At 52.4% G+C, this 23,636-nt stretch overlaps 10 protein-coding genes across 10 annotated transcripts; 5 read left to right on the forward strand and 5 right to left on the reverse strand.

Annotated features, from left to right (window-relative positions):
* Positions 1 to 417: 417 nt before the first annotated feature.
* Positions 418 to 1,317, reverse strand: MAA_02113 (isoflavone reductase family protein CipA; the record flags this gene model as incomplete). The annotated part of the gene is made up of 1 exon (XM_007820111.1): positions 418 to 1,317. The coding sequence occupies one exon, from the start codon at positions 1,315 to 1,317 to the stop codon at positions 418 to 420; it is 900 nt and encodes a 299-aa protein (XP_007818302.1).
* Positions 1,318 to 3,162: 1,845 nt separating this feature from the next.
* On the forward strand, positions 3,163 to 5,296 carry MAA_02112 (transcription factor Zn, C2H2 / Cys6; the record flags this gene model as incomplete). Its single annotated transcript, XM_007820110.1, has 4 exons — positions 3,163 to 3,591; positions 3,656 to 3,745; positions 3,975 to 4,138; positions 4,198 to 5,296. The coding sequence occupies 4 exons, from the start codon at positions 3,163 to 3,165 to the stop codon at positions 5,294 to 5,296; spliced, it is 1,782 nt and encodes a 593-aa protein (XP_007818301.1).
* A 376-nt stretch (positions 5,297 to 5,672) lies between these two features.
* MAA_02111 (Zn(2)-C6 fungal-type DNA-binding domain protein) lies at positions 5,673 to 7,938 on the reverse strand (the record flags this gene model as incomplete). The annotated part of the gene is made up of 5 exons (XM_007820109.1): positions 5,673 to 6,204; positions 6,271 to 6,633; positions 6,706 to 6,845; positions 6,974 to 7,156; positions 7,234 to 7,938. The coding sequence occupies 5 exons, from the start codon at positions 7,936 to 7,938 to the stop codon at positions 5,673 to 5,675; spliced, it is 1,923 nt and encodes a 640-aa protein (XP_007818300.1).
* A 1,768-nt stretch (positions 7,939 to 9,706) lies between these two features.
* MAA_02110 (Src like protein) lies at positions 9,707 to 11,063 on the reverse strand (the record flags this gene model as incomplete). The annotated part of the gene is made up of 3 exons (XM_007820108.1): positions 9,707 to 9,767; positions 9,831 to 10,923; positions 11,027 to 11,063. The coding sequence occupies 3 exons, from the start codon at positions 11,061 to 11,063 to the stop codon at positions 9,707 to 9,709; spliced, it is 1,191 nt and encodes a 396-aa protein (XP_007818299.1).
* Positions 11,064 to 12,084: 1,021 nt separating this feature from the next.
* On the forward strand, positions 12,085 to 12,454 carry MAA_02109 (SNARE protein; the record flags this gene model as incomplete). The annotated part of the gene is made up of 2 exons (XM_007820107.2): positions 12,085 to 12,219; positions 12,296 to 12,454. 2 exons carry the CDS (start codon positions 12,085 to 12,087, stop codon positions 12,452 to 12,454), a joined length of 294 nt encoding a protein of 97 aa, XP_007818298.2.
* Positions 12,455 to 13,074: 620 nt separating this feature from the next.
* Positions 13,075 to 14,852, reverse strand: MAA_02108 (Arf GTPase activating protein; the record flags this gene model as incomplete). The annotated part of the gene is made up of 2 exons (XM_007820106.1): positions 13,075 to 14,669; positions 14,735 to 14,852. The coding sequence occupies 2 exons, from the start codon at positions 14,850 to 14,852 to the stop codon at positions 13,075 to 13,077; spliced, it is 1,713 nt and encodes a 570-aa protein (XP_007818297.1).
* Positions 14,853 to 15,883: 1,031 nt separating this feature from the next.
* MAA_02107 (methionine-R-sulfoxide reductase B2) lies at positions 15,884 to 16,393 on the forward strand (the record flags this gene model as incomplete). The annotated part of the gene is made up of 2 exons (XM_007820105.2): positions 15,884 to 15,938; positions 16,008 to 16,393. The coding sequence occupies 2 exons, from the start codon at positions 15,884 to 15,886 to the stop codon at positions 16,391 to 16,393; spliced, it is 441 nt and encodes a 146-aa protein (XP_007818296.2).
* A 978-nt stretch (positions 16,394 to 17,371) lies between these two features.
* Positions 17,372 to 18,884, forward strand: MAA_02106 (3-ketoacyl-CoA thiolase; the record flags this gene model as incomplete). The annotated part of the gene is made up of 4 exons (XM_007820104.1): positions 17,372 to 17,378; positions 17,462 to 17,553; positions 17,630 to 17,991; positions 18,086 to 18,884. 4 exons carry the CDS (start codon positions 17,372 to 17,374, stop codon positions 18,882 to 18,884), a joined length of 1,260 nt encoding a protein of 419 aa, XP_007818295.1.
* Positions 18,885 to 19,261: 377 nt separating this feature from the next.
* On the reverse strand, positions 19,262 to 20,786 carry MAA_02105 (ornithine cyclodeaminase; the record flags this gene model as incomplete). The annotated part of the gene is made up of 3 exons (XM_007820103.2): positions 19,262 to 19,673; positions 19,732 to 20,473; positions 20,546 to 20,786. The coding sequence occupies 3 exons, from the start codon at positions 20,784 to 20,786 to the stop codon at positions 19,262 to 19,264; spliced, it is 1,395 nt and encodes a 464-aa protein (XP_007818294.2).
* A 1,746-nt stretch (positions 20,787 to 22,532) lies between these two features.
* Positions 22,533 to 23,269, forward strand: MAA_02104 (golgi apparatus membrane protein TVP18; the record flags this gene model as incomplete). The annotated part of the gene is made up of 4 exons (XM_007820102.1): positions 22,533 to 22,569; positions 22,635 to 22,650; positions 22,799 to 22,894; positions 22,969 to 23,269. The coding sequence occupies 4 exons, from the start codon at positions 22,533 to 22,535 to the stop codon at positions 23,267 to 23,269; spliced, it is 450 nt and encodes a 149-aa protein (XP_007818293.1).
* Positions 23,270 to 23,636: the final 367 nt, after the last annotated feature.

Raw genomic sequence — 23,636 nt, forward strand, 5'->3', positions numbered from 1 at the left:
CCGCGCGGGGATCCAATTTCCCCGACATGGATGCAAAGGTGTGAGTGGAGGCAAAGTCTGGGGAAAACAATATCCTTGTTCACAACCCGGATTACATACGTACGTCCTGAGCGCGTCTTGGGAGCCACTTTGTACAGTTATTCACGGCAGCACTGGTCGGTCAGGATCGACCGATGATACAGGAGACGGACAGAGTGGTTTGAGGCTATTATTCGCGCCAAATCCTCCCGTCGTCATGCCGCGCATTTCTGGAAAACGTGAATGGAAATAAAGTATAGTTGGCCTTTACAGTCACAGGATATGGCCACAGGATAGAAACAAAAAATTAGACTTCAAGCAGTATTATTCTTATTGACACCGAGTTGATCTAAGGTGCACGCAGTGCCACTATATATCAACAATCAAAGACTCTGCTGTTTAGGCAAGCTTTTTTGCATACACTTGCTCGACAAACTTCTCGTCCTTCTTAGGCACGCCCAAGAGCTCATTGTCATTCTTCTGAAAGTCGCTACCGTGCTCGGGGTCGAAAATAGATCGATACAAGTATGGCACAATGGTCTGAAAGTCCACAATTCCTTGGGCCAACCTCTTGTCAGCTTCGGCAGTGGCCTCATCCAGGGTAGTGTGCTTAGGCTGCCATGGTTTGTTTGGCGCCACCTTCTTTGCAATGGCCAGCAGGTCATTCTGTGATATCTTGACGTCCCCCAGGTACACGGCCCTGTTCTTGGTTTCGTCGGGATGGGCCAGCACGCCGACCACGCCCTTGGCAACAGTGTCCAGAGATGTAGAGTTGAACACCTGGTTCCCGCCGTTGTAAATCGTCGGCTGATAGTTTGATACGTCCAGGAGGAAGTTGGCTTCGATGCCCCAGTCCAAGAAAGCACCAGTGTAAATGTAGGTGTATGTGAGGGAAGAGGACTTGGACTTGTCGGTCAAGTAGTCCTGGATTTTGACCTTCTCGAGGAACGGGAGCAGAGTTCGGTTCTTGGCATTGCTCAAGTCACCACCAAACTCTGAGGGGATGAATCGCTTGACCCCGGACTTGATGGAGGCGTCAATCAGTTGGCGCTGAAGGCTCAGAGCTGTTGGCCCCAAAAGCGCAATGACGGCATCTTGGCCCTCGAGTGCTGTAGCGAGAGCGTCGACTGATGAGAAGTCGGCCTCGACGACTTTTGTGCCGGCAGGGTACTGAGTCGTGGAATTCGGCCGTCTCAGAACCTGGACGTTGAACTTGCCCGAATCGACGAGCGTCTTGAACACCGTTGCGCCAAGGTTGCCCGCAGCGCCGACAATGGTGACGTTCTTAATAGCCGACATTGTTGACTAATGGATATTGAATATTATGGTGACTTGGATTTTTGTAACGCGAGAGGTGCCCTTGTTTGGGGATATGCAGTGTATCAGGTGTTGTGTATTGAATCAAATGTGTCCTGTGTGTTTTGCGACGGCTGGCAAAAAACTGATGCACAGCAGCGCTGCAACCAAATTATATATACCCATTTCCAGATTCGAGAACATCCCACATTTGAATCGATACAACATTGCATCGCCATGGCCAAGTATCACGACATCGGATTCCACGGCGTTGAGATGACCTATGACAACCAAGTGGGATTGTCAAAGTGTCACGTCAGGCTTGGGTCAAGGCTTATGGTTTGCTAAAGATCCAGAGTGGGATGCCGAGACCATGCATTTGTAACAAAATAAGCAGTCACAACTCAGGGTCAATTTTTTTTTAAAAAAAAAAAGATAAATGAAAGAGCTATGCCTAATCAGGAAGTATATCCCACATGCCTAAAGTACTAGTAGTCTCAAGACAAACTGCATCTCGAAATGTCTCGTCTAATTGCTGCAGGAAAATGCCGTTGTTTCGGTTTCCAACTCGCCATAATAGATGCATTGACTACCCCTTCAGCCCTGCTACTCTTGTGGTTATGTCTCTAGTTACAATCCGTATTGATGGTATAGAAGTTGAGTTGAGTCTGGGAGATGGCCTGACTTGTCATTTTGCCGAATCAGAACTAGCGTTCTTGGCCGTTTGAAAAACCGCTCCTAATTTTATTTCGCATCATGAATTCACGGGTAGGGTCCATCTATTGGATCTGGCCCCTAATTAGCCGTCTGTTTCGCACACTAGTCATACATTCGGCGTGAGCGCATAAGGGTTCGGATTTCTAATGGTCGGCCAGATCATCTTTTTGCGTGCGAATCCCATCCCACTTTCTTGCCGACTTTGTCAACTACATCGGCAGTCGAGCTGTCAGTTCATCGTGTTATTCTTGTTCTCGCGATGTTGTTCAATTCAATATATTGTGTAGTATTACACCCGGTGATGCAATTCACCCAAGACAATTACCGGAGGAGAAATATTTCCAGCCCTGAATAAAAATTCATTTCAATTGGTAAGAATAGCTGCCGAAACCGCCGGCGAGATGTACCCTTCATCGCTCCCAACGCCAAACCGAGACCGCATGGGATAAAGCCAGTGATCAGAAGCCTTGGCCATTGATACACGTTGCTAACTGTCAGATTTTAGACGCACGCAGCCAGACTTGTGCTGTCAATCTCCACATATCGACGTCAAATCTGCATCTGATTTACATTTCGGCTCACTCTCCTGCAGCACAGCCGCCCGGTGGGAGAGACATCGTGGAGAGGACCAGCCACATTGAACCAAGAACAGACGTTCTCAGCATCCCCCATTTTTAAAGGCTTACTTGAGGTCTGTCTCGGGCCCCCTCGGGCACATGGCAGATACCACTCCCAGCCGACACATTTGTCATTGCGGCAAGTCTTTCATCCGCAAGGAACACCTGCGGAGACACCAAGCTTCACATACCGGCAGGTCGTTTCGGTGCGAAGTTTGTGGCCGGTCTTTTACGCGAAGGTACTGTTTGACCGCAGAAGGCGGAATGGGGTCCAGGCTAATGAGTCCTTAGTGACCTGCTTCGTCGACACGCTACTCTCCATGATAGCGCAACCGCGTCACACGAGCCTCGCAGGGACAGAGCTTGTGATACCTGCCATGCCAACAAGACGAGATGTAGTGGGGGCGTGCAGTGTTCCTTGTGTGTCAAGAGAGGCGTTGCTTGCACGTATAATCGAGGGAACCTCGAACCGCACAAGAAAAATGGCTTCGCCCAGGCTGAGCCACTCTCCGTCATGTCGAGTGATGGAGGCTCCAACTCTTCACCAAGCTCAGGCTCTCCCGAGCTGCTGACACTAGAGGCGCCTTTCCTGCTTCAAATAGAAGAGACCGAAGATCACGACGCAAGCCAACAGCTAAACTTTAGTAGATCGGCAGGTCTCAACATTTTGTTCAGAGTTCTCACAAAGCAGCCGCCAGGATCTCCTTCTGAGTCCCAGGCAATCCCACGACTATGGCTGACAGCCCGCATCGAATCTTACTTGGCGACGTTCCACACACGATGGCCAGTTCTTCACGCCCCAGTGATTAATGAGATAACAGACTCTGTCCAACTTATCTCGACAATTATCATGATTGACTCTTGGCTGCATGGCGATGTCAAATTGAAGGATCAAATTTTACAGATTCATGACTGCCTTGTTCGGCAGCTTCACAAGGAATTGGTAAGGAATATGGCAAACTGCCTGTGCATGTGCATCTTGAGCCTCGTACTCTAACACGCTTCAGAATCAATCCGATCTAGACCCCACACATCCATGGCCAGCCAACCTCTATCAGCTTTCGCTTCTCAATGTTATTTTCGCCTTCGAGACAGGAGTAAGTGTTGTATGTCTTGTTTGTTTCTCATACACCTCTCCCCCCTATTTTCTCTCTTCCTGGCCAGCGCGCTACTGCTTGACTCTTGGCCGAGTATATGCGCGCTGGTTTATCGTAATATCTTTCGGCTACATAGCGAGATACGTTGTGGACATATACGTGGCCCCCCCCTCCCCCTTTCTTCTCGCTACACTCATATTCCTCGACCTAATCACTAATAATGCTGCAGAGAGACAATACTATCAGGCAATCTCGCATGCTATTTAGCCTGCTTGTTACGGCTCTACGAATGAATGGCTGCTTGCACGGAGACGCTATTGAATCTCAGCGACTGACACATCATCCCGGAGACTTCAAGCCATTTATATTTGGAACGACTGAGCGCTGGAAGAGGTATGAATCCAAGTCACCATAGGAAATTTCGTTGAGGCTCACACTTTCTTCCTACCTAGAATTGCCACTTGCGCACTGAAAGTAGATACTTACTTGTCTCTCTTATACGGTCACCCGCCTTTGCTGCGACGTGACGAACTAGAGTTGGGCTTACCATCGACATTTGCCATGTGGAACTCGTACGGGATCATGGTGTTCTTCGACCGCAGCCGCAGTGAGCCATGGTCTCGCGATAACTATAAAATGTCACGGTTGAACGTGAGAAACCCCGAAGAAGTACCTTCCGGAATCTTGCCAGAGGACATTCAGCTATGTTTGCTCGGAATGTGGAATGACATCCGGTCACTCAAGAAAGAATCGATGCTCAATCGAGACATGGCCATGCTGAAAAAGGCTGATCTATCGCAGCAGCTGTATCTCGCCCTAGAACAGCTGGAAACCATTGTCGCCGAGTCACGAAAACCACTGGTTGCAGGGGGGTACACGGCCACGATTCTCAAAAGCTACCTCGGGGGCGAGCCCTCCCGCGGCCCAAATTGGCGACAAGAAGTGACGAACCGACTGGACTTGTGCATCTCCAACATCAGGCCGCTTCTACTCTTGCTCACGATCCATCTCCACGCGGACATCCACACCCTGCGAGAAATTTATCTCTCCCCCGCACCCCTTCAAATGGAGCCCACGGCCGCCTCGCAGACGTGGCAACAAAACGTGCTCAAGATACAAGAATGGGCGCTGTCGGCAGACGGGAGAACCGCAGCCATCGCGTCATTGCAGACGTGGTTCGCGTACGAATCATCGCTGCTGATCAACCCTGGCCAGTCGGCGCACGCCCTCGATCCGATTGTGTACCTGGCCCTTTCCGCGGCGGCCATGGTCCTGTGGGCATGGACAATGAACGATGCTGAGGTCTGTGTCTGCCACCCCACGACGCCAAAGGCAGAGGTCACCAGCAGCAGTATGCATCTACAGCCCGACGTGCAGAACTGGATTCGCGGCGGCGGCGGCGGCATTTCCTTCCTAGCCCAACCAGTCTGTAAGTGTACCGTTGCGCAGCGCCTTTCTACCTGGACCGAGGCGTTGGCGAAAGCCGGCAGGACGTGGGAAAGAGCTGGCGTGGACGCGAACATGTTCCGTTGCTCGTGGTTGGGGACGTAGGTGCCTGCTTTAGACGGGAAGACCCGCTCGGCATACATGGTGGGATTTTGTTTATCGTCATGTATTTGGGACAATACCAGAGGACCGAGGGGTTGGGATCCGCTTCCATCTGGACAACGAGGTGAGTGCATGGTGGCAGGCCAGGCATGATGAGGAATGATGCGCATTGTTTTGTTTTTTCTAGAATCGCTGTACAGATTTTTTCCCCGAAATTAAGAGAGAAATATACAACAACTTCCTGCCAAATCGCTCGTGCAATGTCCTTACCAGCTCAACCTTGTCCGAATATCGGAACCCCTTGAACCTTGATTAATAAATATCATCTCAAAATCTTGTGCCTCCAAAAGGCGAAAAGAAAAGAAGAAAAAAAATCCGGTTACTCAATAGACATGGCACTCCACTTAAACAGCAAAGAGCCCATATCGTCCCCCTTGAACCTGGGCCGCGGCCCCCCGGCAAACATCCTCTTGCCGGTTTCCTCGGGCAGTGCAAAACTGATATCCCTAAACGAGTTTCTCGCACCGTCCAGATTCTCAAAGTACCTCTTTGCCATTTGCGGCAGCGACGTCTTCGCCTGCCAGGCAATTGCCTTGATGGCCTGCAGAATATACCGGCACATGGGGAAGTCCCCCCCGGTCTCTCCTATGAGATAGGCTGCTTTGGCAAACAGGTGGTGCACAGAGGGGTCAGCCAGGTGGTATACCAGGACGAGGATGGCGTTGTAGCTCCCGGCAATGTTGATGCATGCGTAGTCGCGGAGGGTGTAGACTTCGATGAAGCGCTCCATGTTGTCGATGTCGATTTGGCAGAAGCTGAGCTGTAAGTCTTTGACGGTCCAGCCGGGCTCAATCTCGGTTTGGGGGGAAAGCGGTCGAAGGATACTAAAGAGGACCTCGTTCATGTATGTCCTGCACAATTGGTTAGCAAGGGGGTCATGTAATGTAAAAAAATGGAAGGGTTGGAACGTCTTGTACCGAAGATAGCATGTCTGGGGGGTAAAGTTGGTGTCATCTCGCAAGTTTGGAGGCAAACTTGCTCTCCACTGGCGTACCTCGTCAATCATATCTCTACGTCTCTCGAGGTCCTGCTCCGTGCCCCATATGCTTTCCGACCTAAAATTCCAGTCCATTGATTCGTAGAGCATAACGGTTATATCGCAAGCTAGATACAATGCGCCGGTGACAAATGGGGGCGATCGACTCTCGCTGGAGTGCGGGTTACCAAGGAGGTCGATGTTAGGTACTGGTCCATCTTTTGCAGAGGGTGGTGGATCGAAGCATCGCGGGATTTGAGGCGGTGGGATCAACGACTGTTGCAAATACATGTATCCGACGATGCTGTCGATTGTTAGCCCGTCAACTTACGGTAGCACAGCTGAAGAAATGGCAGGCGTCAGAGCTGAGACAAACCTCTCAAACAGAAAAAGCCCCCATGCCAGGCGGCACAGGACCCGTCTCTCACGGGCGGCTAGAGGATCGTCTTTGATTCTCGCATACATGGCATCGACATTGAGTTGGTGAAACATGTCATATGCCGACCGACGATATAACTAGCTCGGATGTTAGTACGTCGTTGCAGGGTGTGAAGATTTCTTTTCTCGATGAAAGGATGAGCAAGAAACATATTGTCGCTGAATTGCGCCTAAACACCGTAGCAGGTCCCCCCGAGTCCACTTACACCACCAAGTTTATCAGTGCCTCGATAACAAGCTATGGAGAAGAGTAACGTAAGACCCTGGACCGTCGGGATAGAGACTCGGCCATTCTCAAGATGCAGCAACTTCTTGGCCTCATTGAAGAACTCGTCAGCTAAATTCTTCTTGCTGATACCGCTGAACGCTCTAGTTCGCCGACAAGTATACTGCAGCACCCAGGAACAGTTAGAAATCTGTTATACAGGTTCCCCCAGGGATAACACAGTCGAGATTGAATACTTACAGACCTGTCTGCACATATGGCATTGACAAGGAACGGTGTGCAATACTTGGCCGTCGCAACATTTCCGGCCCTCATGTCTTCCAGAAACGCCTCCCGGTCAAGAAATGGCAAGTAAAAGGCATCGTCCCAGTTGAAAAACGATGAGACGAGCTCCGACACTATGCCATCGCCGGCCACTGCGGTCCACGGCTTTGCATCAACCCGAATGGCGCTTTCCCGCAACGCAAGGAGGTCCAATCTTTCCAGTCTCGAATCCAACAGAGCCGAATAAGAGGATGAATTGGGGTTATTAATCAGCAGGCTGGCGTCCTGGACAGACCGCAACACTTGGATAGGGTCATCGGCAATCTTTAATCTCGAAACGACTTCCTGTCCTTCCTCGGTCGGCAGCTTATGCAACAGCTTGAAAAGCTCACGCAACTGGTCGTTCTCCTGTCTGAGAGAAATGTTGCGATGTCTCAAGGCCACAGTACCGGCCGGCTCGTCCTCCTTGATGTCATTGTTACAAGTGACTCCTCTGCGGGCACAGGCGCCGCATGTCGGCCTCTTGTCATCACACTTTTCTTTGCGCTTGCGACAATTGGCACAGGCAGAGGCTACCTGTCGACGTTTTTGGCGAACGATTGAGAACTTGTCATTGTTCTTGCCGCTGTGGATGATGACGGTTGAGGGGGATGGCAGCAAGATTGGGAGTCGCTTCTCCATGGAGAGAGGCGGTGCCGTGCAGCCAACGTTGGTTGCTGCAATCGAGATGTTGCCGAGGACCTCAGGTCGAAAGGACGTGGTCGGGAATCGGGATAGAAGCAGGAGTCAGGACTGTGGCAGTGTGAGGAAGCAGGCGTGACAAATTGGCGTTCTCTGTACCGAGTACAGAGAATTGACTGTGCCCCCCCTCCCAGCGTCTGTTGTTTGTCTGAAGACCAACCCTGGCCGTGACTCCGTGAGCAGTGAGCACCAGCACGGATCCCGATGCTGGTGAATCGTGATGTGCGACCCGCTTGTCAAGTATGGAGTAGCCCACCACCCATGGACAAAAAGGAGTGTGGGTTTTAAATAATTGGCATCTGGAGCACTTGCAGCTTTCCGCTTGGACCGGACACTTTTAAGCTGGCGTCTGCCGCAGTCGTGCGCCGTTTGGTGTTGCTGGTTATCTTGGGAGCCGTTCCGTCAGCTCTCAGACTTCCCATCATCATATTCTATGTACAGAGTACAGTACGGAGTACCTGCTTGGCCAATCACAGGGTAGCATCGCCGAAGCTTGTTCCCCTCCCCGCAGTGACATGCCCAGCCTGCCTCGAGTCTCCATCCTGAGCCGCCAAACTCCTTCAATGTTCCCCACTAACCCGCTTGTCCCAGCCTCCCGATGCCCAGATAACTCCTTCTTCCGTACTCCATGCATGAATTGTACATACATACGCAGATACGTATGCTGACGAAAGATGCTATTATTAGTGGCTCAAGAAGGCCTCTGATTGCGCGAAGAGCTACTCCGTACCGGCCTAGGTTCTACCCGGCAAATGATGCTTGCTTCTCCTAGTTTCATTACTCCACTGTCGATCCCGCCCCACGGAAGCGCTAGTCCAACGATCCGACTTTTCTCTCCGACCAGTTGACGACGGCACAGAAGACCCAGGTCTCCGGGCAGAAGTCGTCGATACGTCGTCCGAGGCCGCTGTGCAGGGCGTTGCGGTTGGCTCGCGTAATATTATGTTGCACCGGGAAAGCACAATGGGAGCCTACTCCAACGTCAATTGCGTTTCTTCTTTCACAATATAATAACTACAGCACCCACCGATATTCTGAAAGGAATACCACGCATGAGAGGCTTTATAATACGTCGTTGTCCCGCCAGGTATTCTCTCTCACATACCTCCATCAGTCTCGATGGCGCATATGCTATGCGCATGTGGGCCAATTTGGCGGCTTCGTCCCATGTCTCAAAGCAATGTGCGTTTGCTATCTGTGCACCTCCGCCTCGGCGGCTTTCTGCGAGCCCTGATTTGCTAGCTATATAGGTAGCTACCAGGGCACGGAGTAGTGCTGAGCAAAAACGCGCCAAGGCGGTGCGGCCAAATCGGCTCCTTGCCTTGAAAAACACGTCGCACTTCCAAACACACGTTGGCGTCCACATGCGATTTTGAACATGTCGTTCTCGCTTTGGGATTGAGTAAAAATTGGAAACTAGACCTAGGGATATCTCTTCTCTAAGACCCAAGAATCGCTCGTCAAACGACCCCGCAAGAACCAAAACCCGCAATCAGTCAGTCTTCCCCCGTCCGAATACAATGCAAAATAAAGTGTGAAAAGTAAAAGGAGACATTGATAAGACTACCCGTGTCACAGTATCGAAATGCAACAAAAGAGAAAGTGTCGTCAAACCCCACCCGTACGCTCCCGCTCCAAGGGTATAGCTCGAGCGTTCATAAATCGGTTCAGTGGCTCGCTAACTAGGCATGAGTTCAGGCTAATCTCATCACTTCATCTTGACATAGTTGCTGGGGAATATGCCATGTCTCGTCCCAATCATGCCAGTCCTACAATTTTAGTTAGCACACATTGTCATGCAAGGAAACAACGCACGCGACATGTCTACATACCACCAATCGTTGTCGCTGTCAGTCTTCTTCAACACAGTGATGATTTCACCCTTCTTGAATCCTAAATCTCCAGGCTGGTCTGCGTCAAAGTTGAACAACGCGATAGCTTCGTTCTTCTTCAAAGAGGCTTCCTTATCGGCACCGAACTTGGGCTTCGGGGCTGTAGGCCTGCCTGGGCCAACCCTCTTCTCGTTGGCCCCACCATTTGAATCGTTGTATCCTTGGCCCGATGCGAATGTATTCGATCGTGACGGTGGGTTAAAATCTTGTCGGTCGTAAACGTCGTCCTTCCACGTGCTGGATCGACTTGGTCTGCCGAATTCACCTTGTCCAAACCCGGATCCTGTGCGATCTCGCTGAACTCCCTGGCCATAGGCATCTCCTCTGCGCCCCTCCCATACCACATCGTCATGGCGATCTTCGTACACGGGCATATCGTTGTACATGGCGTCGTCAGTCACGGAGCCAGCTCGCATGCCGCTAAACACTCTGGAGTTCAGAACAGACATGAGGGAGTCGGCCGCGGGTGGAGGAGGAACAGCCCCGCTCAGCAGCTGTTGGGCCGTGAATCTGGTCCCATACAGCTTCTCGTTTGCGTCGCGGCGCTCGATAATGGCCATCCCTTCGAGCGAGACGCCAGCGAATAAGCCCTTGGTCTTGGAGTAACTGAAAATACCCCCCACGCTCTTGAGAGACGCAGCACCAGCAGCTTCGGCGTTGCGACCTACCGGGCCCGCGGCGAGTGATACGTTTCCGCCCAGTGTGATGGACCCCATCTGTGCAAACGTCTTGACGGCATTTGAATCGTTGAGTACGAAGACGAAGTCGGTCAGTTCAAAGCCGATTTGGCCTCCAAAGCCACCTCCAGCCGCTGCAATAGCACTGGGAGCACTCCATGACCCGTCAGCAAGGCGAGCGACAACAAGACCACTGCCAACACGGCCAGACCCTAGAAAACCAGCCTTCAGAATAGTGATGATGGCGAAGCCTTTCGCATTGGACAGGATTGACGGCGGAATAACTTTGTCGGGGCCAAAGGCTTGTCGCGGGTTGACAAATGAAGTGAGGATCTTGCCGCACTTCCTACACTCCGCTATCGTTGAAAGAAAGCAGCGACGGTTAGCAGGATGGTCCGATGTTCCGGCATGCCAGCACCGGCCGGGTATTAAAACAACGAGATGGATCCGGTAACTCACATTTCAGAGATGCAGGGAGAGGGTTGTTGATTCCCATGGTGGTCTATCTCCTCGCGAATCTTCCGTTCAGTACAGGAGATTTGGGAAGCGCTTGGCCGAGAGAAATGGCGCGATGGGAATGAAGATGCGAGGGAGCCAAGAGAGGGCGACGAGGATTGGGAACTGATGATGTGACTGTCAGTGGACGGGTTGTGGTCTGTGGATGGAGAGCTACTTGGGGCGGGGTGGCGGGGGGCTGACGACAAGGTCAGCGCTGGGCGTACTAATACATACGCCAAGCAGTGACTGCTTTGCAGCCGGGAAGGTGCACCGTCGACATGTGGCCCGGGAGGAGTCAGTTAGTCCGCCGTACCCCGTAGTTCGTAGCACCAGCAAGTCGAGCACTGCCATCTCCAGGCGCCTTCCTCACCAGTCTTGATCCACCACGAATATCGTTTATTGCTGCTGTGGTACTCCGTACTACATACTGAGTGCCAGCTCCGACAGCTCCGACGACGCAGGAGCTCTCCCCTCGTCGGGGCCGAGCCAGCGCAGCGTTGATATCCATCTACAGATGCACTCCCTCTGAGAGCAATATTCTGCTCTTTTGCTGTTAGTATTTATCCCACTCCAAATAAACATCGTCGTGCCTCTCTGTCCTTCTGTCCTTGAACTTTGAAGCCAGCCGCCCTGCCGCCACGCCGCGTGGCGTGTGTGGCTGTGCTCTGTCACCCGTCAATTGCATTTGAGACCCTGGCAGCCGCGGCCGGAGCGTCATCGAACAAACCACTGAGACCAGATCCGCAACCGTCTCTTGGCCCCTTACCACTCCACAGACAACCAAGAAACTGTATCAATCAATCCCAACTACTCCACGCCAGCACCCACCAACAACACAGTCCTCAGCCATCCCTCACGTTGGAAATTTCCCTACACCGTCCACTGCCCTACGAAGCGCCGACCACCGACGCCGAGCGACGGCAGTGCAGGCCAACCTCGTCTCACGAACCCCGTCCCAGCCTCGGCAAGACCCTCCATCCCCAGGTCCGCATACCCATTGGTATCATATAACTCACACCATGTCCGAGGCCTACGAGCGCGAAAGGCAAAACGACTCCCGCCTAAACGAGCTTTCCGCCAAAGTATCTGCCCTGCGCGGCGTCACCATCGACATCTACGATCATGCACGTGCCCAGGATGTCATTGACAACACAGTATGGCTCCTGCCTCACGCTCCCCCAAAGAAGAGGGACCCGAACCCATCTTGAAGCACATCTAACGAGCCTCCAGAATGAAACATTTTCAAGCATGACGTCGCAGATAAAAACCGGAGCAGGAAGAATGACGAGGATGGCAGCGTCCGGCAACAAGGTCGCCATCTTCAAGCTATCAGCCATCATTGTCGCGATATTTCTAGTCTTTTATTACGGCTTGAAACTGGTGTTGTGAGCGCACACCCTACGACAGAGGGCAATGACGTACGCGAAATGCTGACTCGAGCGAAGCAGCCACATGTAGGGCTTCCAGGGCGGTGCCGTGTTGGCAGTGAAAGTTAGTATTTTGTCTCCCGGGGCCAGCCGTCAATACCAGACCCCGTAGATAGCTACAGACCATGCGGTCCATCGGATCAGCTAGCAGGCGCGATAATGGCCCGCTGGCTGGGTGCCATGCGGTGCCATGCGGGTGCGGCGATATCATATAAACGTTGGATTTTGTATTTCAACGGCATTGGAAACGGGGATCAATTACCCTTGGCATTTGGAGTTGGCGTTTTTGACAAAGGGTTTTATATATTAGCCTAAGCAACTATACTTGAGAGCATTTGTTGATCACCACAATCGTCACTGCAAACGGCGTGTTTCTCTGGACTTTTTTTTTTAAAAAAAAAAAAAAAACAGAAAACATTCTAAAACCCACCTCCAACCCCCCCTTTGGTTTTATGCTGGATTCTAAATAGACTCCCGACGCGTGAACAACAAAACGCCACGAACATGCTTGCCTTCGATCCCTAATGCTTGAAGAATCCACCAATCACTACCAACCGACATTGTATTTCGTCGCAGCGTCGTCTACTGCCAGACATTGGAGAACAGATCATCGTCACCGCCAAAGCCTGACTTTGGAACAGCAGGTTTTCCCGTATTAGACGGCGCAGTACTGCTTGCCCAGCCTCCAAACTCCTCGTCTGCAGTAACCTTTGGTGCAGGATTGAAACCCCCACTGGCGCCAGGCACAATTGGTGTACTGGCAAACGAAGAACTAGTATTTCCCCATCCGAAATCGGCTGCCGGGGCCGGGGCCGGGGCTGGGGCCTTGAGCTGCTGAGGACTTGGGGGTGCCTGTGTCACCGGAGCTGTTGGAGCAGCAGGAGCAGGCGTTGTCCAATCGTTGGTTCCCCAGACATCAGCACCAGACATGGCAGCGGAGCCAAAGGCTGATGAGGTTGTTGCAGGAGCGGGGGCCGCAGATTTAGTCTGTGGAGAAGATATCATGAAAGCAGAGTTGGTCGTTGCAGAGGGTGAAGAAGTCTGAGGCAGCGGGGGAGATCTCTGCGTGGTTGGAGCCGAAAAGTCGAAGAGGTCGTCCATGGCGGAGGATGAGGACTGTAAGGGCTTAGGCGCCGGCGCCGTAGCTGTCTGAGTAGGGGGGGAGGAGAAAGGAGAAAAGCCTTCGAATCCAGAGTTGGAAGGCTTTTGCTGATGCGAAGTGGTCGACGGCTGGACAGGCTTTGGGTCAAAGAAGCCGCCTCCACTAAGACCACCGAACGGACTGGCGTTAGAAGTATGCTGGGGTTTGGCTCGATTGCTTGAGGATGTGCTTCCAAGGCTGGCAAAAGGGTCGGCAGCAGCGGGCTTTGCGCTTGCCGTGGCCGATAGATTCAGGCCACCGAAGGCATCATTGAAGCCTCCCATTGAGCCTTGCTGCTGGTGGCCCATGCCCCCAAACGCTTGTTGCTGAGGTTGTTGCTGGGGCTGGGGCTTGGGCGCGGAAGCATAGAGCGAGAGAATAGACTGCTTGAGGTCCGGTCGTGATTTTGCTCCTTGTGAAGAAGCTCCGGGGGTGCTGGCTGGGCGAGGAGGGGCAGTTGAGCCTCCCAGGAAGTCAAGGCCAAGCAACGAGTCTCGTGTGTTGGTTGTTTTAGGGGCCGCAGGCTCAGCTTTAGGTGCAATTTTCGCAACCGGGGGGCCAGCCGTACTTGATCGCGAGGGAGGCCCATCGTCACCTCCGATCAAGTCGGCCTCGGGCGCGCGAATTTGTTGCGGGGCGTGAGATTTCCCGATGGATGCCTTCCTGATCGACTCCTTCTTCTCGATAACCTGCTTCTCCTTAACCAAACTCAAGGGAACATCGTCATCGCCGTCGACATCCAGAGTTGAAGGGTCTGGCATGGGCCCGTCCATGACCCATCGCTTCAGTTCATATTTGGTTCGGATGAAGTTCTCGATCTTGGCTTCGGACGGCGCGTGGCCAGCAGCAAGTTTGGCCTCCCAGTATTTGTTGGCGCGGGCGTTTCCCCAGCTCAATATGCTCTGCATTTGTTCGTCGGTCCATGAATCGAGATCAACAGACTTGACTCTGCTGATGTGGGTTCCCATGCCTCGGTGAATACCAGAGCATCGAATACAGACAAAGACACCCAGATTCCAGCTGGCCCATCTAGGATCTGAAGTAACAGTCAGCCCACACACAGTATGATGGAGAAAGGCATCGATAGGGTCTGATACGCACGCTTGTTTTTCTTGCAGTCAGCACACACTTTGTTAGGCTCCAACCTCAGGAGGTTTTTGATAGTGGCCTGGTTTTGCGCCGCCCGGTCGGCGGAGGGGTTTGGTGCCCGTCGAGACATGTTGTAACGCTACGACTCTTCTGTCGAGACAATGACGGATGGTGTGGAATGGTAGACGGAGCCAGATAATCGCCGCCGCGAGGAAGGGAGATTATTACAGATGTCAAACACAAAAGGAGGAATGGGGTCGTTTGTGTGTCTGTCGTGGCGGCACCTAATTCCAGAATGAAATTGCTCCCACCCCCAAACTGATTGGGGTAAGTCTAGCAGTGTGGGGAGCGAGCCACAGCGTGGCCTAAATCTATTGTAGCAGGTCAAGTACCAGTACATGTAGCCAAGGCGACTGAGTCGATATACATAGTTCCTCAGGCACCAATCGGCTCCAATGATGGATTCCATGTCAATGTTTCTGGTTGTAGCAAGGACAAATGGTCCAGAAATTCCGCTTCTTTTAATGCAATTGAACCTCGAGGCTGCGATTCACTTTCCACCATGGCATGATGCTCCTTATCGTAGTCTGCAGGACATTAATTTGCACGGAGTAGTTCAACTGCAGGCAGTGGTCCGTGGGGGAAGGATGGTTTGCCTGTTGTATGTCCTTATTACCTCTCGGTACTCCGTACTCCGTGGTGAACCTTAAATTGTGGCTGAAGCCCGGCCCTTGTCTGGAATATGTGGGCTTCGAATTATGATGCAAGTGATTCCAAAGCTGCCGTACAAAGTTCAACAAGCCGGGTTCTACAGACTACACTTGGCCACCCCGCGATTTGTCAAACGCTCTTCTTGGCATCCCTGTCACCGTCAACGACCGTCTCAACGTTCACTCTGTTCAGTCAACTATAAGAGTACTGCCATCGCATCAAGCCGTCTCTCCGACATCTCTCCAACATCTCCCGCCCCGCTACATGTCTCCCATGCGATTTAGACCATTCGTATCAACATTACTGCATACCTTGTCCAACTTTACTCGCATCCGAGCTCCGGCGTCACCAGCTCACATCGCCACGCTTCGCCCGCTGCCTCTTCGATCCATGTCTGGTATTCCCTTTTTGGGCGCCTTGTTCGGATCATCTTCTTCAAAATCGACCAAAATGTCGTATCCTGATCAAAGGTCTGATACCGAGTGGCAGGCCGTCCTCAACAAAGGTACGTTGATGTCGGCGCGTGAGAGCAAAAGAAAGATATTCGGGGTTTCCCACTAACATCAGCCCACAGAGCAATTTCGCATCCTGCGAGAAAAGGGCACTGAGCCTCCTGGATCCGGAAAGTTCGACAAGCATTACCCGGAAGAGGGAGTCTACACTTGTGCTGGGTGCCACAAGCCCCTCTACAAGGCCAATCACAAATTCAAGTCTGGCTGCGGATGGCCGGCCTACTTTGATAGCATCCCTGGCGCAGTTACAAGACACGAGGATCGAACTCTAGGCATGACTAGGACGGAAATTGTCTGCTCCAATTGCGGTGGTCACCTTGGTCATGTTTTCAAGGGCGAGGGGTTCGCAACGCCGACGGATGAGCGACACTGTGTCAACAGCGTCAGTCTCAACTTTTCACCTGATGATAAAACTGTAGAGAGTGGTTCCAGGCAGAGCAAGGCGTAGGATGCACATGGACGTAGGAGTTGTGAAATCACAGTGGTGTTTGAGGAGCATTGCGAGCGGCGACGAAGCGGCGATGAGGCGTTGGTTGGGTATGAGGAAGTTGAAGAAGCGTGTGTGTCGTCTGGCCAAGGCATTACGACAGGTAATCGACGACCAGGACTGACTATATATATCGAATGCATCTAGGAAAAATTGACAATATATGTGAACATCGGCAGCCTGCAGTTCCGCCTGGCACGTGCATGTATTCAAGCGTAGGCTGGAGGTGCACGAATGGCCAGACGCTCTCGGCATTAATTGCCACCGGCATGGTCAAGTAATCAATACCGCCCAGCAAGCAGTACCACTGGAGTGATAGCGAATCACAACTGAAGGCAACCGTGTCGACGTTGCCCAAGCCCAGTCACGGACTCCACGGGTCACGGAATTTACAACAAAGGCGCGGCCATGACGGGAGGAAATTATACAATGCAGAAAGAATTGCTTGTGATGGATCATGAAACACGTGGAACAATCGGACGTCGACCTCAGTGGAATTTCTTCTCGAAGCGGCAGTATGTCCGTCAGCGACTACACAACCGGAGCGCACGCTCTAATGTGGAATCTGGGGCCGCCTCGTGACGGGCACGGCAACGGAAATTCTTTGGCCAGATTCCATATGTCATGGGGCAACTCGAACATGTGAAAGCGACATGGAAGGACACTAAAATGTGGCTTCTTGATCTGAGGCCAGGACCCACGTTGACATATGCCTCGGTCGCGCAACCAGCTGACATCAGAGATGCGCCGACCGACCGCCATGTCGTCGTTCTCGCCGAGGTCAACCGATTGACCTTGCCAAGGACGGATATATAGCTTCGCCTCCCGCAAATCGCAGCGTCGTAGCCCGTCGTCGCCCACACCACATCTCTCACCTCTTGATTCCCGCCTTCATCTCCTCTTCTTCCTATACCTCCTTCACATCCCACAAGAGCCAAAATGGGTGGTGAGTAAACCAGCTTCAAGCCTCGCCGTGGTTGTGCGGTTCGAAAAAAATACAGACTCTAACAGCTTCGTTGTGCTCAACAGCCCTTGACAGAATTTCTCAGATCGGCGGCCAGATCTCTGGCAACCCTACCGCCGGCGGTCGCGACAGAATCCTGGAGAAGCGCCCCGACGATGTAAGTCATGCTCAACACTACGTTTTCCCTTGCGGGGAGCTGGGCGGGACGTTTGGAGCTGACTATAGTCTTGCAGGTTGTCGTCACTGCTGCTTGCCGAAGCGCCTTCACCAAGGGTGGCAAAGGTGGCTTCAAGGACACCCAGGCCGCCGACATCATGGCTGGTGTTTTCAAGGCCGTCATCGACCGATCAAAGATCAACCCCGCCCTCGTTGAGGATATCGCCGTCGGAACCGTCCTCGCCCCCGGCGGTGGTGCTACCGAGATGCGCGCCGCCAGTTTGTTGGCCGGCTTCCCCGAGACCACTGCCGTCCGAACCCTCAACCGCCAGTGCTCATCCGGTCTTCAGGCCTGCATTGACGTTGCCAACCAGATCAAGGCGGGCATGATTGACGTTGGTATTGGTGCCGGCGTCGAGAGCATGTCTCTGAACTATGGGTAAGCTTTTCAAACGGCTTCACGCTGAACCCGGCCTAGCCTCTTTGTTTCATGTCCGAAATTCGTTCCCGTGTTGACAATTCAACACTCTTAGCCCCTCTGCCGTCAGCGAATTCTCCGAGGCTTTGGAGGCCAACGAGGAGTCAGCCAACTGCAAGGTCCCCATGGGCGTTCTGTCCGAGGACATGGCCAAGGACCTCAAGATTGCTCGTGCCGACCAGGACAAGTTCGCCGCCTCCTCGTACCAGAAGGCCGTCAAGGCCCAGAAGGAGGGTCTCTTCAACGACGAGATTGTTCCCCTCAAGGTCAAGTTCGAGGACCCCAAGTCTGGCGAGACCAAGGAAATCACTGTCGCCCGCGATGACGGTGTCCGCGACGGCATCACGGCCGAGTCCCTCGCCAAGATCAAGCCTGCCTTCGCCGCCGACGGCAGCATCCACGCCGGTAATGCCTCCCAGATCTCCGACGGCGCCGCCGCCGTCCTCCTCATGAGACGATCCACCGCCGAGAAGCTCGGCCAGACCATCATCGGCAAGTACGTCGCCGGAGCCGTCGTCGGCGTCAAGCCGCTGCTCATGGGCCAGGGTCCCTGGAAGGCCATCCCCAAGGCCCTCGACCTCGCCGGCATCTCCAAGGACGATGTCGACATCTACGAGATCAACGAGGCCTTTGCCAGTCAGTGCCTCTGGTGCGCCAATGAGCTCCAGATCCCCCACGAAAAGATCAACCCCAAGGGCGGTGCCATTGCTTTCGGCCACCCTCTGGGCTGCACCGGTGCCCGCCAGGTTTCTACTCTCCTTTACGAGCTGAAGCGAACGGGCAAGAAGGTCGGCAGCACTAGCATGTGTGTCGGCACTGGTATGGGCATGGCCGCCGTCTGGGTCGCCGAGTAAAAAAAAAAACTTTTTTTTATCTTGACACGGCTTGAAATATAAAATGGATCTGTTCATTTGGGATATCGAATTTGGAGAGCATATATACACTTTAGTCCTACGGGACACTGGGATTAGGCAGTGGTGTGAAATTCGGCTACAGACAGACCGAGTCACCCTTGATGAAATGCGCATAACAAACTGTTATTGTGCCATGTATGAATAGAATATCGTATTTCACGAAAATTGCGTGGTTTTTTAAAGACTCGCATAACAATGTCGTTGAATATGCCAGCGCTAACTGTAGATTCGTCTGTCACGCAATTGGTGCGTAGTCTGTCCTTATTGTTCCCCATACATCATTCGCACGCACGCACACCCTCACATGGAACTGGCCTCTAAAATCCTTCAATCTGCGTACCAATCTTCTTCTCGCTGGCCACCTTGATCACATGCATGCCAACTACCAGATCCATCAGCCCCAATCCCACACTCTTGTAGACTACGGTTCCATCTCTCAGCCAACGGGCCAGGCTATCCTCCTTTTTCTTCTCCGTATCAGCCGAGCCTCCGGAACGAGTTCGGAAAGGAAGTGGGAAGCTTGGCTTGCGGGAATGGTTGGACAAGCTGGGACTAGATGGGCTCGCTGGCCGGGGTACTGGATCGCTGTAGACTGATGACATCGAAGGGATCTTGTCGTCACCGTTTAGGGGGATTTCATATTCCGAAGACGCCGGCGTCTGAGTGCCAGTAGTATCTGTCTCTGATTCCTCGATAGCCAGACGGTGAAGCATGACGAGTTCGCCAAGTCTGTAATCGAGTCAGTCATACATTCTCAAGACGGTATTTATATACAGGGAGTGCGTACTCGACCATTTGATGGGGGCTGATTTTAGCAGAAATGATTTCGCCCGCTTCCTTCAACACCCCCTCGAGGGTATCTACCACGATGACGCCGCCCTCGTCTGCGTGCTTATGAAAATGACGATGGTGCTTCTCATGGGGCTTTGTCACAAGATGCAAAAGGCCCTCGGGAAGCTCTCTCATCTCAGGGGTGTAGCTTCCAACAGCGACGATAAGTCGGCCCTTTTTGCGACCTTCGTGTGAGGTTAGAATAGATGCGTCAAACAGTTCTTGTCGCGACGGAGTGCAGCAATAAATAACGTCTGCGCTGCGGATCTGCTCCTTCTGGAGCCGTTCAAAGTCGTGAAAGGTTGGTGTTATAATACTAAATTTCGTGTGTGCCCATCCTTCCCGCTCCTTGATGTCCGCGGGGATGATGGTGAATTTCTTGAGAATCAGGCCAGCACTGTCGGAAAATCTTCGATTGATAATGTGTACATGTTTGATAGTGCTTCCACGCATGAGGAGTGCCAGGCGAACGTGCCAATAAGCTTGACTGCCACTGCCAAAGACGGTGAGAGTCTTGACATGGTTGCGGCGGGTAAGGAGACAGGCTGATCCAAGAGCGGTGCGAAAGGCCGTCAGAGTGCTCGCATGGACAAGGCCCATGGGACTCCCATCAGGGTGGAATAAGTTGACGACTCCAGTAGGACTAATAGGCTTCACTGTGGGATCCTGAGTGGCGGCTGAGGAAGTCAACGAGACAACTACAGGAGTATTAGTGACCAGGCTACGCCATGGTGTTCTCAGAGGCCGGTCAGGATTGCGAATCCACTTACTCTTGCATCCCATACCCTCCGGTCCGCAAGATGGCATGTATAGAGAGGTGGCCTTGGTCCCAGGGTGAAGCGTTGTGATTCTGTGGGGTTGTTGGTAGACATCGCCATCGCCAGCATCGGTGCCGGTAGAGAACTCGTGCAAGGCAGATGACAAGACATGTCGAAAATCATCCAGCTCGTCAATTGTAAGGCTCTCGAGGATGTCATTGACCTGGCTGTCTGTAAGAACGGTTAATGTCATATTGGCCTGCCGTCTTTGGTTGCGAACAAGCGGGGTAGAATCAAGAGGCAGCTGAGCCTACAGAGGGAGGGGGATCAAGCACTAAGCCAGCAACGAGAAAATAAGCTTAAATATTGACAAGAATGGAAAAACAATGGGCGTCCTTGGGAATTCAACAAGATGGAGGGGTGGCGTTGAACAGCTATGGGGCCGTGATGTAAGAATTACCACGGCACGTTTTGATCGTCAGCAGAGCCAGAACCGCCGAGGTTTGAATCAATGGCCAATGGCAGGTACGAAGTGCGGAACAGCGTGTATCCCCACTGGCCGATGCTCTGGCGGCGACATCGGGGCCGATAATGACCGAGCAAAACGTTGTTGGGAGACAAGACATGGCATAAAATTCTAGATTTGGAAACGAAATGCTATTGGCATGCGTAGATGCCCCAATAGAAGATGTGATGGCTGTCCGGATTCATATCGTGACGGGCCTTTCCCACCTCGATGAGATTGCGTATAACGTTCCAAAGCCTGTGCACATGTGGCCATGGTTCACTTTACCGGTGACGGGCTCAATGACAATACAGCCTTGGGCCAGTCGTGAGCAAACTTGACGGTTGATCTTTGTCAACCAAGCGATTGTTTACTTAAGTAAGCTATTTGGGCACCTATTTTTAAAACTTGGGGGCCCATGATTGATTTTGATTATCGGCAATCGCATCCGAACACAAACACATGGTCTTTGATCTTTGACGGATCGGTTGCTATGTGGAAGCTGTTCTTTCGTTGCTGCCTGTCTGTGTTTGTCTAGGGTACAAGCACAAGTACGCATGTGTATCGCAGAGACAGGGCGGGCTGACGAGGCTCAACGGCCAGCGCATCCGATGCCGCGTAACTTCTATACGTCACGCCACACCAGCAAGAGAACAACTTGTTTGTACCGAGCGAGCGAACCAGTCTGGTCCTTGACCAACTACAACCCACTGTAGAAGTACTTCGCTCGTATTCTCTTCCGAATGCAAACTTTATCTGCTCTTTCAACGTGCCATTCACGACGACTTCCAAGAGACGTTTCAGGTTTCGAATGCTTGGTTCTCTGCGGTCCCTTTGCAGATCAGTTGACATTGATTGACCTGTCTGGTTCATCCAGGGCACCGGATCCACCACGTCATAAGCTCTGCAGTTCTCCTTGCAGGGACCACCAGATACACCCACTGTCTGGTACATCTCACCTCAGGACAGCACCCTGAATCTCCCAGGTGCCTGGCCGTTTCGCCCCTGTCCGTCACCAGACTCGCAAGGTGCTCAAGCTTCGTACCGGGACTTTACTGGTACCTCGTAGGACCACTGGCCACTTTGCCGATTGGGACTTGGCTCTTTCCATGTCTTCAGTGCTGCCTTAACTCTCTCGTCGCCAAGCCACCACCGCACGCTGCCACGCTGCCACACTTGACTGCTGCGCCAGCCTCTTTGACGGGCCCGCCGTTGGAGAAGAGGCTACGTGCGCCCCGACAAAGGTCCTGAAGTCTTAATCATCACTTCAACGACCACCAGCATTCCTGCATCATCATCTTCTCCCAGCCACGTTATCACCCTTGACCAAGCCCTACGATCCTCACTCGTGCAAGAGTGCAAAGTTGATTCACACAGCTTCTTGCGACTAGTCACGCTTTACGACTCGACACTGCTGTGCTGCGCTGCGCGCTCCTCGCACGAAACAAACCAAAACAAAACAGCTTGTTAGCAACTTCTGCGACGACTCTCAACATGTCGCTCAAGGAAGAGTTCCAGACCCGTAACTTCAGTAAGTCGATCGATGCGAACCGGCACAGTCACCAGGTATCGAGGCAACAACTAACATTGGCACAGGCATCTACGGACAATGGTAAGCCCATAAGTCCATATCCCCCCAAGTTCCCCTTCCGTCACTCCAACCGAAGCAACACGATAGGCTAGAGGTGTGCCATCGGTTCAGGTTTACATAGCCGAGGGCACCACGATCATATCGAGCGAATCTGACACGATTGGAACAGGCTCGGCATATTGTCTATGATCATCTGCTTAGCTACCGGCATCTCAACAATCTTTACCTTTAAAGTCGTCTTGATCATCTTTGCTGCCATTGCCATGTAAGTCTGCGCTGAATATTACAGTGACACCGTCCCCCATGCCGAGAAGGCAGACGCTGATTCTGATTCTGCAGCGCCTCGTCGTTTCTGATCTTGTTTATCGAAGTCCCCCTGCTTCTGCGAATTTGCCCTACCTCTGGAAAGTTCGATGACTTTGTCCGCAAAATTTCAACAAACTACATGCGAGCAGCTGCTTATGGAATCATGGCTTTCCTCCAATTCCTGAGCAATCTTGGTGGTCCCAGCAGCTTGATTGCTGCTGGTGTCTTCTTGACGCTCACTGGTATCTGCTATCTTCTTGCTGGTATCAAGGGCCAGGCCTTTGTTGGAAGCAAGACCCTTGGTGGAGCCGGTGTTGCGCAAATGATTGTCTAAAACAAATAAAGATTTGCCATATTCGGCTTCCTCTTATGGGATGATGCGTCGTCTGCTAGGCGACTAGGCGAAAAGATATGAGTGTCGTGTTCGGCGACGAAAGTGTCGGAGAAGTTGGGGAAGATGCAAAGGAGATGCTTGGACGATGAGGTGGATTGACCTAATCATATGAATTATGCCTGGCCCGGTACCCCAGAATGTGATGGGCTGGATACCGAGCAGGACTGTTTGGCGTCGGGGATGATGTATGCTTAATGTCGGCGGTTTCTGTGCCAGCCGAATCGAGCTTGGTTGGTTTCCTATGAACGCTATTGATGAGCCACGCCGTGGTGCCGGACGAGTTCGCAGCTCAGCAGATTTGTTTATT

Source organism: Metarhizium robertsii (genome assembly GCF_000187425.2).
Source record: "Metarhizium robertsii ARSEF 23 chromosome Unknown MAA_Scf_1, whole genome shotgun sequence".
NCBI lineage: Eukaryota > Fungi > Ascomycota > Sordariomycetes > Hypocreales > Clavicipitaceae > Metarhizium > Metarhizium robertsii.